The sequence below is a fragment of the Gadus chalcogrammus genome, chromosome 9 (assembly GCF_026213295.1).
Source record: "Gadus chalcogrammus isolate NIFS_2021 chromosome 9, NIFS_Gcha_1.0, whole genome shotgun sequence".
Taxonomy (NCBI): domain Eukaryota; kingdom Metazoa; phylum Chordata; class Actinopteri; order Gadiformes; family Gadidae; genus Gadus; species Gadus chalcogrammus.
Genome location: NC_079420.1, coordinates 23,826,454 through 23,839,606, shown reverse-complemented (window position 1 = coordinate 23,839,606; position 13,153 = coordinate 23,826,454). Strand labels below are relative to the sequence as shown.

At 47.2% G+C, this 13,153-nt stretch overlaps 1 protein-coding gene across 1 annotated transcript in view; it reads right to left on the bottom strand.

Moving 5' to 3' along the window:
- Nucleotides 1-13,153, bottom strand: part of LOC130389480 (membrane-associated guanylate kinase, WW and PDZ domain-containing protein 2-like) — a 129,186-nt gene that overhangs the window by 73,629 nt on the left and 42,404 nt on the right. The window contains exons 3-4 of the mRNA XM_056599285.1: nucleotides 8,586-8,705; nucleotides 2,406-2,630 (exon numbers count right to left, since the gene is read on the bottom strand). Of these exons, the coding sequence (XP_056455260.1) occupies nucleotides 2,406-2,630; nucleotides 8,586-8,705 (345 nt within the window). The remainder of the gene's footprint in view (nucleotides 1-2,405; nucleotides 2,631-8,585; nucleotides 8,706-13,153) is intronic.

Below are 13,153 nucleotides of genomic sequence, written 5' to 3'. Positions count from 1 at the left end.
AATCACCTGTGCAAAACAATATAAAGCTGTAGGTTACACACATTAGCTACCATTTAGAGCATTGGCTTCGTCGCATTGTCCTGCGTACTACGGTGACTGTGCGTTCACACCACCGCGACATTTGTCGCCCGTTCGCGTTGTCGCCGAAGTTTAGTCGCGCCACAAATCATAATCTGTCGCTGTGCAAGTTTTGTCGAATTTGTCGCGCTACAACAAGATAACCACCATTGCATGTCTTTTTGTAGAGAGTATTGATTAGACAGAGATTTTGAACACACAAGACCGGAAACCATAGCAACGCCGGCAAACAAACCCCGAGAAGCACAATCCCTATGAGAGCTCCCCGCGCTATGGCCATCCAGAGGCGCACAGCGCTTTTGGCCGTAATATTATGTATACAATTATATTATATTATATACTATTATATATAGAGCTCCGGGAGTCGCAAACGGCAACAATCACTTTCTCCTCCATGCTGCAGTTCACCCCGGACTGCACTGCACTGAGTTTGACGGTTGAACGCTGACTGGCTGTCATCACGCGAAATTCGCGTCAAAGTTGAGATATTTCAACACGAGCGAATTTGTCGCGCTACAAATCCTCGTGAACGCGCTCGCCTGTGCACGGCGGAAGTGTGGTGCGACAAATCAAAACTTGTCGCCGGTTTTCTCTCGCGAAAAATTTGCCCGATACGCATCTCTACGTTCACTTTGTATGTGATCCTGTCGCCCCGCTGCGTTTGGTGTGAACGCAAAGTGAGGGTTTCAGTGCGCCCTAACTTCAATCCCCCGCCCCCACCCTTCTCCGTTCCATTTGGGAACATGTTTGGTTTAATTTCGCTTGTTTCGTATATTTTTATTAATTAATTAAGGGCCCCCAACACACAAACTGTCGCAGCCGATGATGCAGCAGCACAGCCACAGAGTTTTACGCATTCCTCATACTGAACTTTGTGCCGCTGCTGTAATTGGTGGATCAGATTTGTCGTGCTTCCACTTTTAGCCGCAACGGTTTTGCTACACTCTCTACAGATGACCTGCAGCTGCTACTCATCAGTTTTTTTAAACCCGAACTATTTCCATATTATGGAGCCGTTGTTTCTCCTCTTCGAAACAATTTCGTCTCCCGCCGCCGTCTCGTTTTCTTTACCTTCTCGTTTTCTTCTCTTATCCTCCATGTTTGTTGTGTTGTGAGGGGGTGGCGGGGGCGGGAATGAGGCGTCTTTGCACACGGCACGTTCGGAAGGACGGAGTGGGAGGGGTCGCGCTCGCGCTCACAGTCTCCAAGGCAAACACAGACTATTTTAACGCATATATCGATATAAACGATATTGTCAAATCTTGTATCCCCTTCGAAATTATATCGATATATCGTACATAGCCGATATATCCTGCAGCCCTAGGGGAGGGGGGGGTTATATTTACCATGGCAATTGTTTGACCGGTTGATTTATGACATCATGTGAAAGAGAAAATAAAAGAAAACAAGAGAAGTCCAGTTTCTGTCTTTCTTTATTTAAAGTTGTCCTGCAATGCCCTAGAAGCTGCTCACAGGTCTTTGGCCGAGACACCAATATGTCAAGGCACTCTCAGTATGACCAAAGGTAGTAATGAGCAAAACATGTTGTTTTTTTGGATATAAATGCGTAAGAGCGCTTTCTATAACCCCCCTCACCTCCCCCCCTCCCTTGGGGACTCCCTTGCGCTGCGACGACTCTGATTGCAAACTCTTCCAGATGACGCTTATCCACGGTGACATCATCTGCATGCACCAGTGGCCGGGGTGGACGCCAGTCTATGTGATTTTATTTCCGCCCGTAAATGACAGGACGCCTTTTATTGGTTCACCACCACCACCCCCCCACCCCCAAATTATATTTTTTGGATATAAATATAATTTATATCCAAAAAAACAATGCTTTCATTGACCTTTCAGGTTCACAAATGTTGTACTTAATATGACTTTCAGATGCTTTATAAACATTGGTCATTGACCTTTAAGCATCAACACTCCAAACTCCTGCGTGGGATTTCAATGGTGGTGAGAACGAGCTGAGACAGAACCATTCTACGTAAACCTGATTATCTTACTCTACACGACAACCGAGTTCTATGAATTTCGTGCATTTTATTGTTCCATTTGGCTATAGTACCATTTTATCTAGCAGTTTAGGAACCACTTTTGACTTGCAACTTGACACACATTTGACGAAGGAGCAGGGGCTATCGGCTCTCCATCGGGGGCCTGCAGGTTGGGCTGCTCAAAGTGGGGATGGAGCCGGCACTGGCCACTACATTGACTATCCTGTTGGATGAAGACATTCTGATTGGACTAGAGACGGTCAGAGGCTGGGGTTGAACGCGGCTTGGTTCAGGCAGGGTTTGAGGTGGGGTGCGGGTGCTTACCGGGCGTGATGACCACCCCGTTGCCGTTGACGACGGGGCTGTCATCGTCCTCCTCCTCAGGGGGCTCCAGGCTGCTGCGCTGCTCCATGTTGCTGACCGACTGGTTCCTCTTCCTCTTGCCCTGGGCGCTGGGCCGGGCTCCAGGCAGCAGCGCCTCGCTCACATTCAGGGGAGGGGCCGAGGGGGACGGCTCCGCGGGCGGCTTGGGGGTCCCGTAGAAGTTATCTGTGGAACGACCTGCTATTAATTATTACTATTACTTATTGGGAACTTAGTATTACATAGTAGTACATTAAAGTAATAGATTAGTAAGTATGTAGTAGTATTGGACAGACACATGCCATGTGAGGGTATGCACAAATTAAGTTTTGATTGGCATGTCTTCAAGATTTCTACACAGTGTATGGACATATTCAGTAGATATCGTATCTATCCATATGTTCAGGTTGGGTGAGACAGATGCTAAATCCGTCAAACCAACTCCTGCAGAACACTACTCCCTAAGCAGTGAGTACTTAGGGAGAAGGATTAGTAATAGTAGTGGTAACAACTACAACAAAAACAACTTAATGTGGAATTCATACCACTGTCACGTTAAAATTGTACCGGGGGCGAAAATTGTACCGGCCTACGTCATTGTTTGTTTACATCCTGACAACCTGACAACCTGCCCTGCAACAGACGACGCGATGCAGAAAACATGTTTCCAAACGACGAAATAACATAATACAGATAGCGGATCGCTATCTGAATTATGATAGATAGCGATAACACTTGTTTTTACTTTATATTTGTATTGTATTTAATTGTTTAATCGAAACAATAAAGAAAATTGCCCGCGAAACGGGCGATCGCGTCAAATGACGCGTCAAATGACGCGTCAAATCACGTAGGAAGGTTCTTGAACATTCTAGACTATGAAACCTGCTTAAAACACTCAGTTTACTAGCTAAATTCGATTAAACAATTCAATACAATGCAAATATAAAGTAAAAACAAGTGTTTTCTAGCGATCCGTTATCTGTATTATGTTTCAAGAACCCTCCTACGTCATTTGACGCGATCGCCCGTTTCGCGGGCAAAACATTTGTCATTTGACGCGATCGCCCATTTCGCGGGCAATTTTTTTTATTGTTTCAATTAAACAATTAAATACAATACAAATATAAAGTAAAAACAAGTGTTATCACTATCTATCATAATACAGATAGCGATCCGCTATCTGTATTATGTTATTTCGTCGTTTGGAAACATGTTTTCTGCATCGCGTCGTCTGTTGCAGGGCAGGTTGTCAGGATGTAAACAAACGATGACGTAGGCCGGTACAATTTTAAATATTTAAAAGAAGATCTAAAGGAGTCGATCTAGGCGAAAACAAGAGCTTAATGGGGCTTGATGACATTAATTCTAAATGGAAAATGTACCTTCATACAGTCATTAGAGAAATATGAGGAGATGCTAAGATGTTCATTAAAAAAAGAAAGAAATTATGCAATTTTTTAAAATGAATTGAACCAAATGGGCATAATGTATCTTAATGTGACTTAATGTAGCTTAATGTGGCTGAATGTCCTTAAGCTGATCTGAAAATCTGAAAATAATCTCAAGGACACCTCAAGGTATGCCTCTACATCCGCCAAAAGAAAAACAGAAACTTTGATTTATAAACTCTAAACTATTCATACATCAAATATGTATCAACTATGAAAGGCTAAGGACCAATCCCAATTCACCCCTTGGCCCTAACTCATAGCCCTACCCTTCGCTTTTGCACATTCACACGTAGGAGTATCGCTGTCCCTATAGTCGTATCATTCAGGGGGCAGGCTAAGGGGAAGGGCTAACTAGCCCTTGAAAGTATTATTTTCGAGCAGCACACTCAAAAGCGATGGTTTTGAGAAATCTCCCACAATGCCTCGAGAAAAAATAGAAAATTGGTTCCTCAGAAAGTGGCTTAAAATGCATCAACACATGCCTTTGGCCCCCAATAAACACCGCTCCACTACGTCCTTGTCTCTGGTGATTGTTCCTGCAGTCTCTGTGCAACAACAGCTGTTGTCTCTACTAGGTCACTGTGGTACAACAAATGCATTGAGCAAACCCATTTTTGCACAAATAGTGCAAATGGTATGAATTTCATCCTGGTCTGACACACAAAGCTATATTTAATTTCTAAATAAATCAAAAATATATCCCTTTTTTTTTTCCAACTAAACACTCGGTGAGTTGCACATTTCTGAAAACGACATATATCAAGCCTTAAGGATATCCCCAACTATGTCACAACTCGTCAGTCCAATGGAGAGCCGAAAGCGGTGTGGTTGTTTACACTTTTCCAAACTGAAAGCAGAAAGACTGAAATGCTCTGTCTGGGCGGTGCGTGTGGAGCTCTGTCTTGGCGGTGTGTGTGGAGGTCTGTCTGGTGTGTGGAGCTCTGTCTGGGCGGTGTGTGTGGAGCTCTGTCTGGTTTGTGGAGCTCTGTCTGGGCGGTGTGTGTGGAGCTCTGTCTGGTGTGTGGAGCTCTGTCTGGTGTGTGGAGCTCTGTCTGGGCAGCGGTTGACTGCGCCTTCCGAGAGAAAGTTTAGCTTTTCAGAAACGTGTTGTTTATCGGTACAGTGTGTGTGTGTGTGGATGGTGATGCTCCGTCTGAGCAGCAATGTATTTAATACCCGCGTCCGAGGGTTCGGTTTTTGACACATATAGAATACCTCTCCTGGAACCGTCACCTTATCGTGGTGGAGAGGTTTGCGTGTCCCTGTGAACCTGAGAGCTGTGTTGTCTGGAGCCTTGTGCTCCTGGTAGGGTCTCTCATGGCAGAGTGGTCTCAGGTGAGGGGCCAGACTAAGAATGGTTCAAAAAACTCCAATGAATAACGAAAAAAGAGGAGATGTGACCCGGCCCGGAGGAAGCCCGGGGCCCCCGTCTGGAGCCAGGCCCAGACGGAGGGCTCGATGGCGAGCGCCTGGTGGCCGGGTTTGCCACGGAGCCCGGTCGGGCACAGCCCGAACAAACTACGTGGCACCCCCCCTCTCTTCATCCCATGGGCCCACCACCTGTGGGAAGACCCGTTGGGGTCGGGTGCGCAGCCACATGGGTGGCAGCGAAGGTCAGGGGTCTCGACGGACCAGACCCGGGCGGCAGAAGCTGGCTCTGGGGACGTGGAACGTCACCTCGCTGTGGGGAAAGGAACCGGAGCTTGTGAGGGAGGTGGAGCGCTATCAGTTAGATCTGGTGGGGCTTACCTCCACGCACAGTCTCAGCTCTGATACCGTACTCCTGGATAAGGGTTGGACTCTATTCTTCTCCGGAGTTGCCGAGGGCGTGAGGCGCCGGGCGGGTGTGGTGATACTCATAAATCCCCGGCTGAGCGCCGCGGTGTTGGAATTTACCCCGGTAGACGAGAGGGTCGCCTCCCTGCGCCTAAGGGTTGTAGGGCGGAAAACTCTGACTGTTGTTTGTGCGTATGCACCAAACAGCAGCTCAGAGTACTCAGCCTTCTTGGAGACCCTGAATGGAGTCCTGTATGGGGCTCCAGTAGGGGACTCCGTAGTTCTGCTGGGAGACTTCAACGCCCACGTGGGCAACGATGGAGACACCTGGAGAGGCGTGGTGGGGAGGAACGGCCTCCTTGATCTAAACCCGAGCGGTCGTTTGTTATTGGACTTCTGTGCTAGTCATGGATTATCCATAACAAACACCATGTTCGAACATAAGGGTGCTCATAAGTGTACCTGGTACCAGAGTACCCAAGGCCGAAGATCGATGATCGATTTCGTGATCGTGTCATCTGATCTGAGGCCGCATGTTTTGGACACTCGGGTAAAGAGAGGGGCGGAACTGTCAACCGACCACCATCTGGTTGTGAGTTGGATCAGGGAATGGGGGAAATTTCCGGATAGACCTGGTAAGCCCAAACGAGTAGTGCGGGTGAACTGGGAACGTCTGGAGGAGGCCCCCGTCCTAGGTATCTTCAACTCACACCTCCGGCGTAGCTTTTCCGGCATTCCTGTGGGGGTTGGGGGCATTGAGCCAGAGTGGGCGGTGTTCAAAGCCTCCATTGCTGAAGCTGCGGTGGCTAGCTGTGGCCTCAGGGTCTTAGGCTCCTCAAGGGGCGGTAACCCTCGGACACCGTGGTGGACACCGGTGGTCAGGGAAGCCATCCGACTGAAGAAGGAGGCCTTCCGGGATATGATATCCTGGAGGACTCCTGACTCGGTTGCAGGGTACCGACAGGCTCGAAGGGCTGCAGCGGCTGCCGTGTCGGAGGCTAAGCAGCGGGTGTGGGAGAAGTTCGGAGAGGCCATGGAGAAGGACTTTCGGTCGGCACCAAAGTGTTTCTGGAAGACTATCCGGCACCTCAGGAGGGGGAAACGTGGAACCATTCAAGCTGTGTACAGTAAGGATGGGACTCTGTTGACCTCAACTGAGGAGGTCGTCGGACGTTGGAAGGAACACTTTGAGGAACTCCTGAATCCGAATAACACGCCCTCTATGTTGGAGGCAGAGCTCGAGGTTGATGGTGTTTCGTCGTCAATTTCCCTGGTGGAGGTCACTGAGGTAGTCAAACATCTCCGCAGTGGCAAAGCCCCAGGGATTGATGAGATCCAGCCAGAAATGCCAAAGGCTCTAGGTGTTGAGGGGCTGTCATGGTTGACACGCCTATTCAACATCGCGTGGGAGTCGGGTACAGTGCCAAAGGAGTGGCAAACCGGGGTGGTGGTTCCCCTGTTCAAAAAGGGGGACCAGAGAGTGTGTGCCAATTACCGGGGTATCACACTTCTCAGCCTCCCTGGTAAAGTCTACTCCAAGGTGCTGGAAAGGAGGGTTCGGCCGATCGTCGAACCTCAGATTGAAGAGGAACAATGCGGTTTTCGCCCCGGACGTGGAACTACGGACCAGCTCTTCACTCTCGCAAGGATCCTGGAGGGGGCCTGGGAGTATGCCCATCCGGTCTACATGTGTTTTGTGGATCTGGAGAAGGCATATGACCGGGTCCCCCGGGAGAAACTGTGGGAGGTGCTGCGGGAGTATGGGGTAAGGGGGTCTATCCTCAGGGCCATCCAATCTTTGTACTCCCAAAGCGAGAGCTGTGTTCGTGTTCTCGGCAGCCAGTCAGTTTCGTTCTCAGTGGGTGCTGGTCTCCGCCAGGGCTGCGCCTTGTCACCAATCCTGTTTGTGATATACATGGACAGGATATCGAGGCGTAGTCGTGGTGGGGAGGGGTTGCAGTTCGGTGGTCTGAGGATCTCGTCACTGCTTTTTGCAGATGATGTGGTCCTCATTGGATCATCGGCCTGTGACCTTCAGCACTCACTGGATCGGCTGGCGGCCGAGTGTGAAGCGGCTGGGATGAGGATCAGCACCGCTAAATCTGAGGCCATGACTCTTAGCAGGAAACCGGTGGATTGCTTACTCCGGGTAGGAAATGAGTCCTTAGCCCAAGTGAAGGAGTTCAAGTCCCTCGGGGTCTTGTTCGCGAGTGAGGGTACTATGGAGCGTGAGATTGGCCGGAGAATCGGAGCAGCGGGGGCGGTATTGCGTTCGCTTCACTGCACCGTTGTAACGAAAAGAGAGCTGAGCCGCAAGGCAAAGCTCTCGATCTACCGGTCGATCTTCGTTCCTATCCTCACCTATGGTCATGAGGGCTGGGTGATGACCGAAAGGACGAGATCGCGGGTACAAGCGGCCGAGATGAGTTTTCTCAGAAGGGTGGCTGGCGTCTCCCTTAGGGATAGGGTGAGAAGCTCAGCCATCCGTGAGGAACTCGGATTAGAGCCGCTGCTCCTTTACTTAGAAAGGAGTCAGCTGAGGTGGTTCGGGCATCTGGTAAGGATGCCCACTGGGCGCCTTCCTTGGGAGGTGTTTCAGGCACGTCCAGTGGGGAGGAGACCTCGGGGAAGACCCAGGACTAGGTGGAGAGATTATATCTCAACACTGGCCTGGGAACGCCTCGGGATCCCCCCGTCAGAGCTGGTCAATGTGGCCCGGGAAAGGGAAGTCTGGGGCCCCCTGCTTGAGCTGCTCCCCCCGCGACCCGACCCCGGATAAGCGGATGACGATGAGGATGAGGATGAGGATAGAATATCGCTACAGAATGGACACGTCCTTTAACACATCACTCATCATAACGCTCATACACTGGTTTAGTGTAGTCTGGATTGTGGGGTTGCAGGGACCAACCTTCATATGTTCCGCTCTCGAGCAGGGCACCACTCTGCTCCAATTCCATAAAGCGCTCCACACTCACGAAGTTGTAGTCCACCCCAGGCACCTCTCCCTCCTTGGGCTGCCTGGTGGTACCTGCAGGAAGGAAACACAGACACACAGCGAATTTAGCCGACGCTTAAACCCAAAGACACCTTTCAGATACGTGCACCAATGAGCAGGCAGGGGTTAGGGAACCATTGGGTTTTGAAACTAGTTCGGCACTGCCGAGGGTCAAAACACCCTTACGCAAGACAAGACTATCCTTCCCCCTACAGACCTCACCGCTGAGATGAAAGAAAAAAGACCGCCATGCAATCAAATTATTTTTTTAATTCATTTCAAGAAAGGCCAATTCCGTGACAAGCAGCGAAAAAAGTGGTAAGACAAAATTTGTTAGGTGGCAACCAAATGAGCCCTGTTAGATTATACCTGTTTTTTAGTTACTTTCAATCAGAATCTTCCGAAGCTTAGAAAGGAGGAGCCTCACTAATTGGCTGGTAGGAGCATCACTCTGATTGGCTGGTACAGTGTAAAAACGAAAACTTAAAATTGTTGGTCTCATTATGATTTCTGAGTAAAATGAATATAAAACATTAAGTATTCATGTCAACTGTGCAATGCAATTTAGTCCAACCAACAATGTTGAGTTTTGGGTCAAGAGTTGGACTCACTGTAGTATCTTTGTTAGCAAGAAACACGGGTTTAAGTCAGACTCTGTCTGAGGCTGGGCCTACTACGGTGCACATGCGCTGTTCTGAAGGTTTGCATATGTTAATATTGTCGTCCCTTTAATTGCATATAAATTCATACTTGCAGGGATTAAATGTGCATTTTATCTGTTGTGTACTAATTGATTTTATGTTAATGGGGTATTGTATTACTCATTTCTTTGTTTGCCCTTTTATTACGTCAGTTCGGGCATGTTGTGTATTGTTCGTAATGAGACCTATCTGCACGGAGTGATTTAGTCCACGGGTGATACGGTCACTCGCGCAGTCAATTATCAGTCTCGCGTAGTCGACCACGAGGGAAGGGTTCGTTGTATCGTAACCAGCAGTTGGAAACCGCACGGTGCGGACGTAAAGCCAAAATATAGCGAATTAGAATATTCGTGGTGTTTCGTGCTGTCGGCAGCACGGTGTATCGGCAGACAGAGGTGCGTTTGCCGTCCGTTCGCCCGCTAGCGTTTCTCGTGGAGAAGAGCTAGCGGAGAGCTAAGCGAAGAGCTAAGCTATCCAGGAGCACGTGCTCGCGGCCTAGTCGCCAGAGGGACCCAGGAAGAGGCTGGTCCCCCTCGATCCAGACGAGGTTCGTTAAAGTGTATATCTAGGGTAGTTTATTGTCTGTATTAAATTGTTAAACATGGCTTTGGTCTCCTCTCACTCTTAGCTAAATATGTACACAGGTTTAGATATTATTTGGTTATAGATTACATGAGTCAGATTACATCCCTTTAGAAATTATACAGTCCTTTATAGGCTCCGTTACTTCCTTCAGTACATGCGCATTTCGACACTACCCCCCGGGGAGTCTGGGTGTTCGTGATGCCGGTTGGGAAAAAGGGGTTTATTGCCTTTTGTCAATTTCTTTCTGTTAGGTTAAGTTGGGTTAACGGGTTTGGGGTCTTTATTGTTTGTGTGTTGTTTATTGTGCGTAGTGTTGCCGCCACCGTTACCGAGAATTGCATGTCAGTTGGTTGGGTGTGCGGTGCGCTGTGTGTTGCGGGTGTGTGTTAAATAAAGGCAGCTCTCGGGATCGTGCGGTGTATGAGGCACGAGAGATGCGTCAGCGTTTAACCTGGGCTCCCGTCTCGTGCAGAACAGGTTTGACCATAATGTCAAACTTGTTCTGCACTTTGGTTTGCTGCATTCAGACAGCGATTCTCTGCTGCTGAACTAGCTACATGTTGCTTGTTCTATTGCTGTCTGGCATTCAGAAATGTAAAATGGAATTTTCAAATTATTAATTTTAATAAAGTGACCTTAAAACTCGTTTTGCATTCTTTGAAATGTTTTTTTTTTTTTTTTATAATATTAACCTTAATTTGAAATATTAAGTTAACACCCCTGACTTATTTTTTTGAGTTTGTAAAATATAAAAATCTTAGTTGGTATAAATCTAACTTTCAAGTTTGTCTAAAGAAGAAAATGACCTTTTTTGATGGGCTCAAAACTCAAAAATTGATTGCAGTAAGTTGCCTTGCAATTTTGAGTATGCTCAACTTTTTATTTTTTACAGTGTAGGAGCATCACTCTGATTGGTTGGTAGGAGCGTCACTCTGATTTGATGGAGAATTTTGGACAACGTAAGGCATATTTTGGAAAAACTTCAATGCCAAACCAAGGCCAGATGGTTAATGCCCCCAAGATACAGATAAAAAAAAAAAATGCAATTTAAATATGTAAATGTCTTAGCATGGCTGTTACGGACCCTCTTTGTTTTGTTTAGGTTGTATTTGCACTCTAGCACCTCGGCTGGTGCTATTGTGTTTTGGGCTTATTTTCTAGCTTTCACCTGCTTCCAGCTGCCAATTGGCAATCATCGCCTACACCTCTTGAGCAGAAGAGACTCTGGAAGCAGCCTCTCTCTCAACATGAAGATTTGCGGTTGGGCTTAAGCCTTGCCACCTCTTCCTTTTTCTGTCTCCTAAGCTAATTGTTTGGCATTTGGTCGCTTAAGTCACATATGACTTTATGCGGGAACCTGAAAAAAAACACCCCTTTTTCAGTTAGTCTCGTGTCGATCTATTCATGCCTGCGCCCAGACAATGGGCCGTAACATGGATTGATTGGGGGCTTGTATCCGTGTCTATCTATTCATGCCTGCGCCCAGACAATGGGCCATAACATGAATTGATCGTGTCTTCTGACTCTTTGGCACAAGATTTTGAATTCTGCCTTTTGTTGCAGTCTCGTCTTGTCGGTTATCATGGATACAGGTTCTTTTGTTACAGTCTCGTCTCATCGGTTATCATGGATACAGGTTATTTTGTTGTGGTCTCGTCTAGGGATATCCCGATCCAGCTTTTTGCACTTCCGATCCGATACCGATATTGTAGCTTTTAGCATCGGCCGATACCGATACCGGCCGATCCAAGCATGTATTAAAGATTAAAGATATTTACTTATTTTGTTGTACTACTCATGTTGAAAAGGGTTTTACTCTTAAGAACAACTAGCCAACTTAATTAGGTTAGTTTGAATAATCCACAATAGTTGGTAATGAGAAGCTGACCTGTTTATTCAGGGTTAAATAAACACAAAATAGACAAAATAATAAATAGTCAAATTACCACACACACACTGAATTGGCATCAGTGCTCAGTTCTTGAACAACAAGAGTGTAAACAATATTGTAAACAATATAACATTATATATAAAAGCAACACACACAAAACCTGAGTAGAAAATAGTCAAATTACCACACACACAGTGTGCGCTAGGTGTGCTAAACAACGCGGACCGGATTTGGGGGGAAAAGCTGAAAAAAACTGGAATGGATTACCTACATTGGTGCGCTCGAAAACATGGACCGGAGTTTTGAAAACAAACTGGATCGGGAGTCCGGATCGTGATTTTCCCGTGCAGGCCGATCCGATATTGATATGCATTTTTTTGCTAATATCCGCGGCCGATCCGATCCAAATATCGGATCGGGACATCCCTAGTCTCGTCTCGTCGGTTATCATGGATACAGGTTATTTTGTTACAGTTTCGTCTCGTCGGTTATCATGGATACAGGTTATTTTGTTGCAGCCTCGTCTCGTCGGTTATCATGGATACAGGTTATTTTGTTACAGTCTCGTCTCGTCGGTTATCGTGGATACAGGTTCTTTTGTTGCAGTCTCGTCTCGTCGGTTATCATGGATACAGCTTATTTTGTTGCAGTCTCGTCTTGTCGGTTATCATGTATACAGGTTATTTTGTTACAGTCTAGTCTCGTCGGTTATCCTGTATACAGGTTATTTTGTTACAGTCTCGTCTCGTCGGTTATCATGGATACAGTTTCTGCTTAACTGAGGAGGAGGTCCGTGGAGGACCTCGAGCTCGGTACGGCCAGTAAATAGGTGTGGAATAAAGTGTTCAGTTTAGGGAGGAAGGAACTCCGCTGATTTGGTTAAATGCATGATTCCGTTTGCACAGTTTCTCTGTGTTGCTGTTTTTACCGTTGACTGTTTGACTGAAACTTTTTGCGTGGTTGCGCTCTGTTTCTTGGAAACAATACTGCGTTGCATGTGTAGCGCTTTGTTAAGGGGGTTGTGCATTGCCTTTGTGTGATGCATTAGTTTACTGTCTGCAGTGCTTTGTTTGTGCGCCGGTTAAGCTTTGACCATAGCTTGATCTCTGTGCGCTTCGCCCGTGGTATGAACGCAACTTCCTTAAGCTTTTCTTAAATCCGTAGGTAGGGCTACTTCTAAAGTCACTGAGATCTTCCGTGTGTTGCGCTAGCGCACACTTTGAGAGACCGCTGATTTGTTTCAGTGTTAAACTTGTTTATTTTATAACAACCAAGTAAAGTCACATATGGCGTCTTTCAAAGCT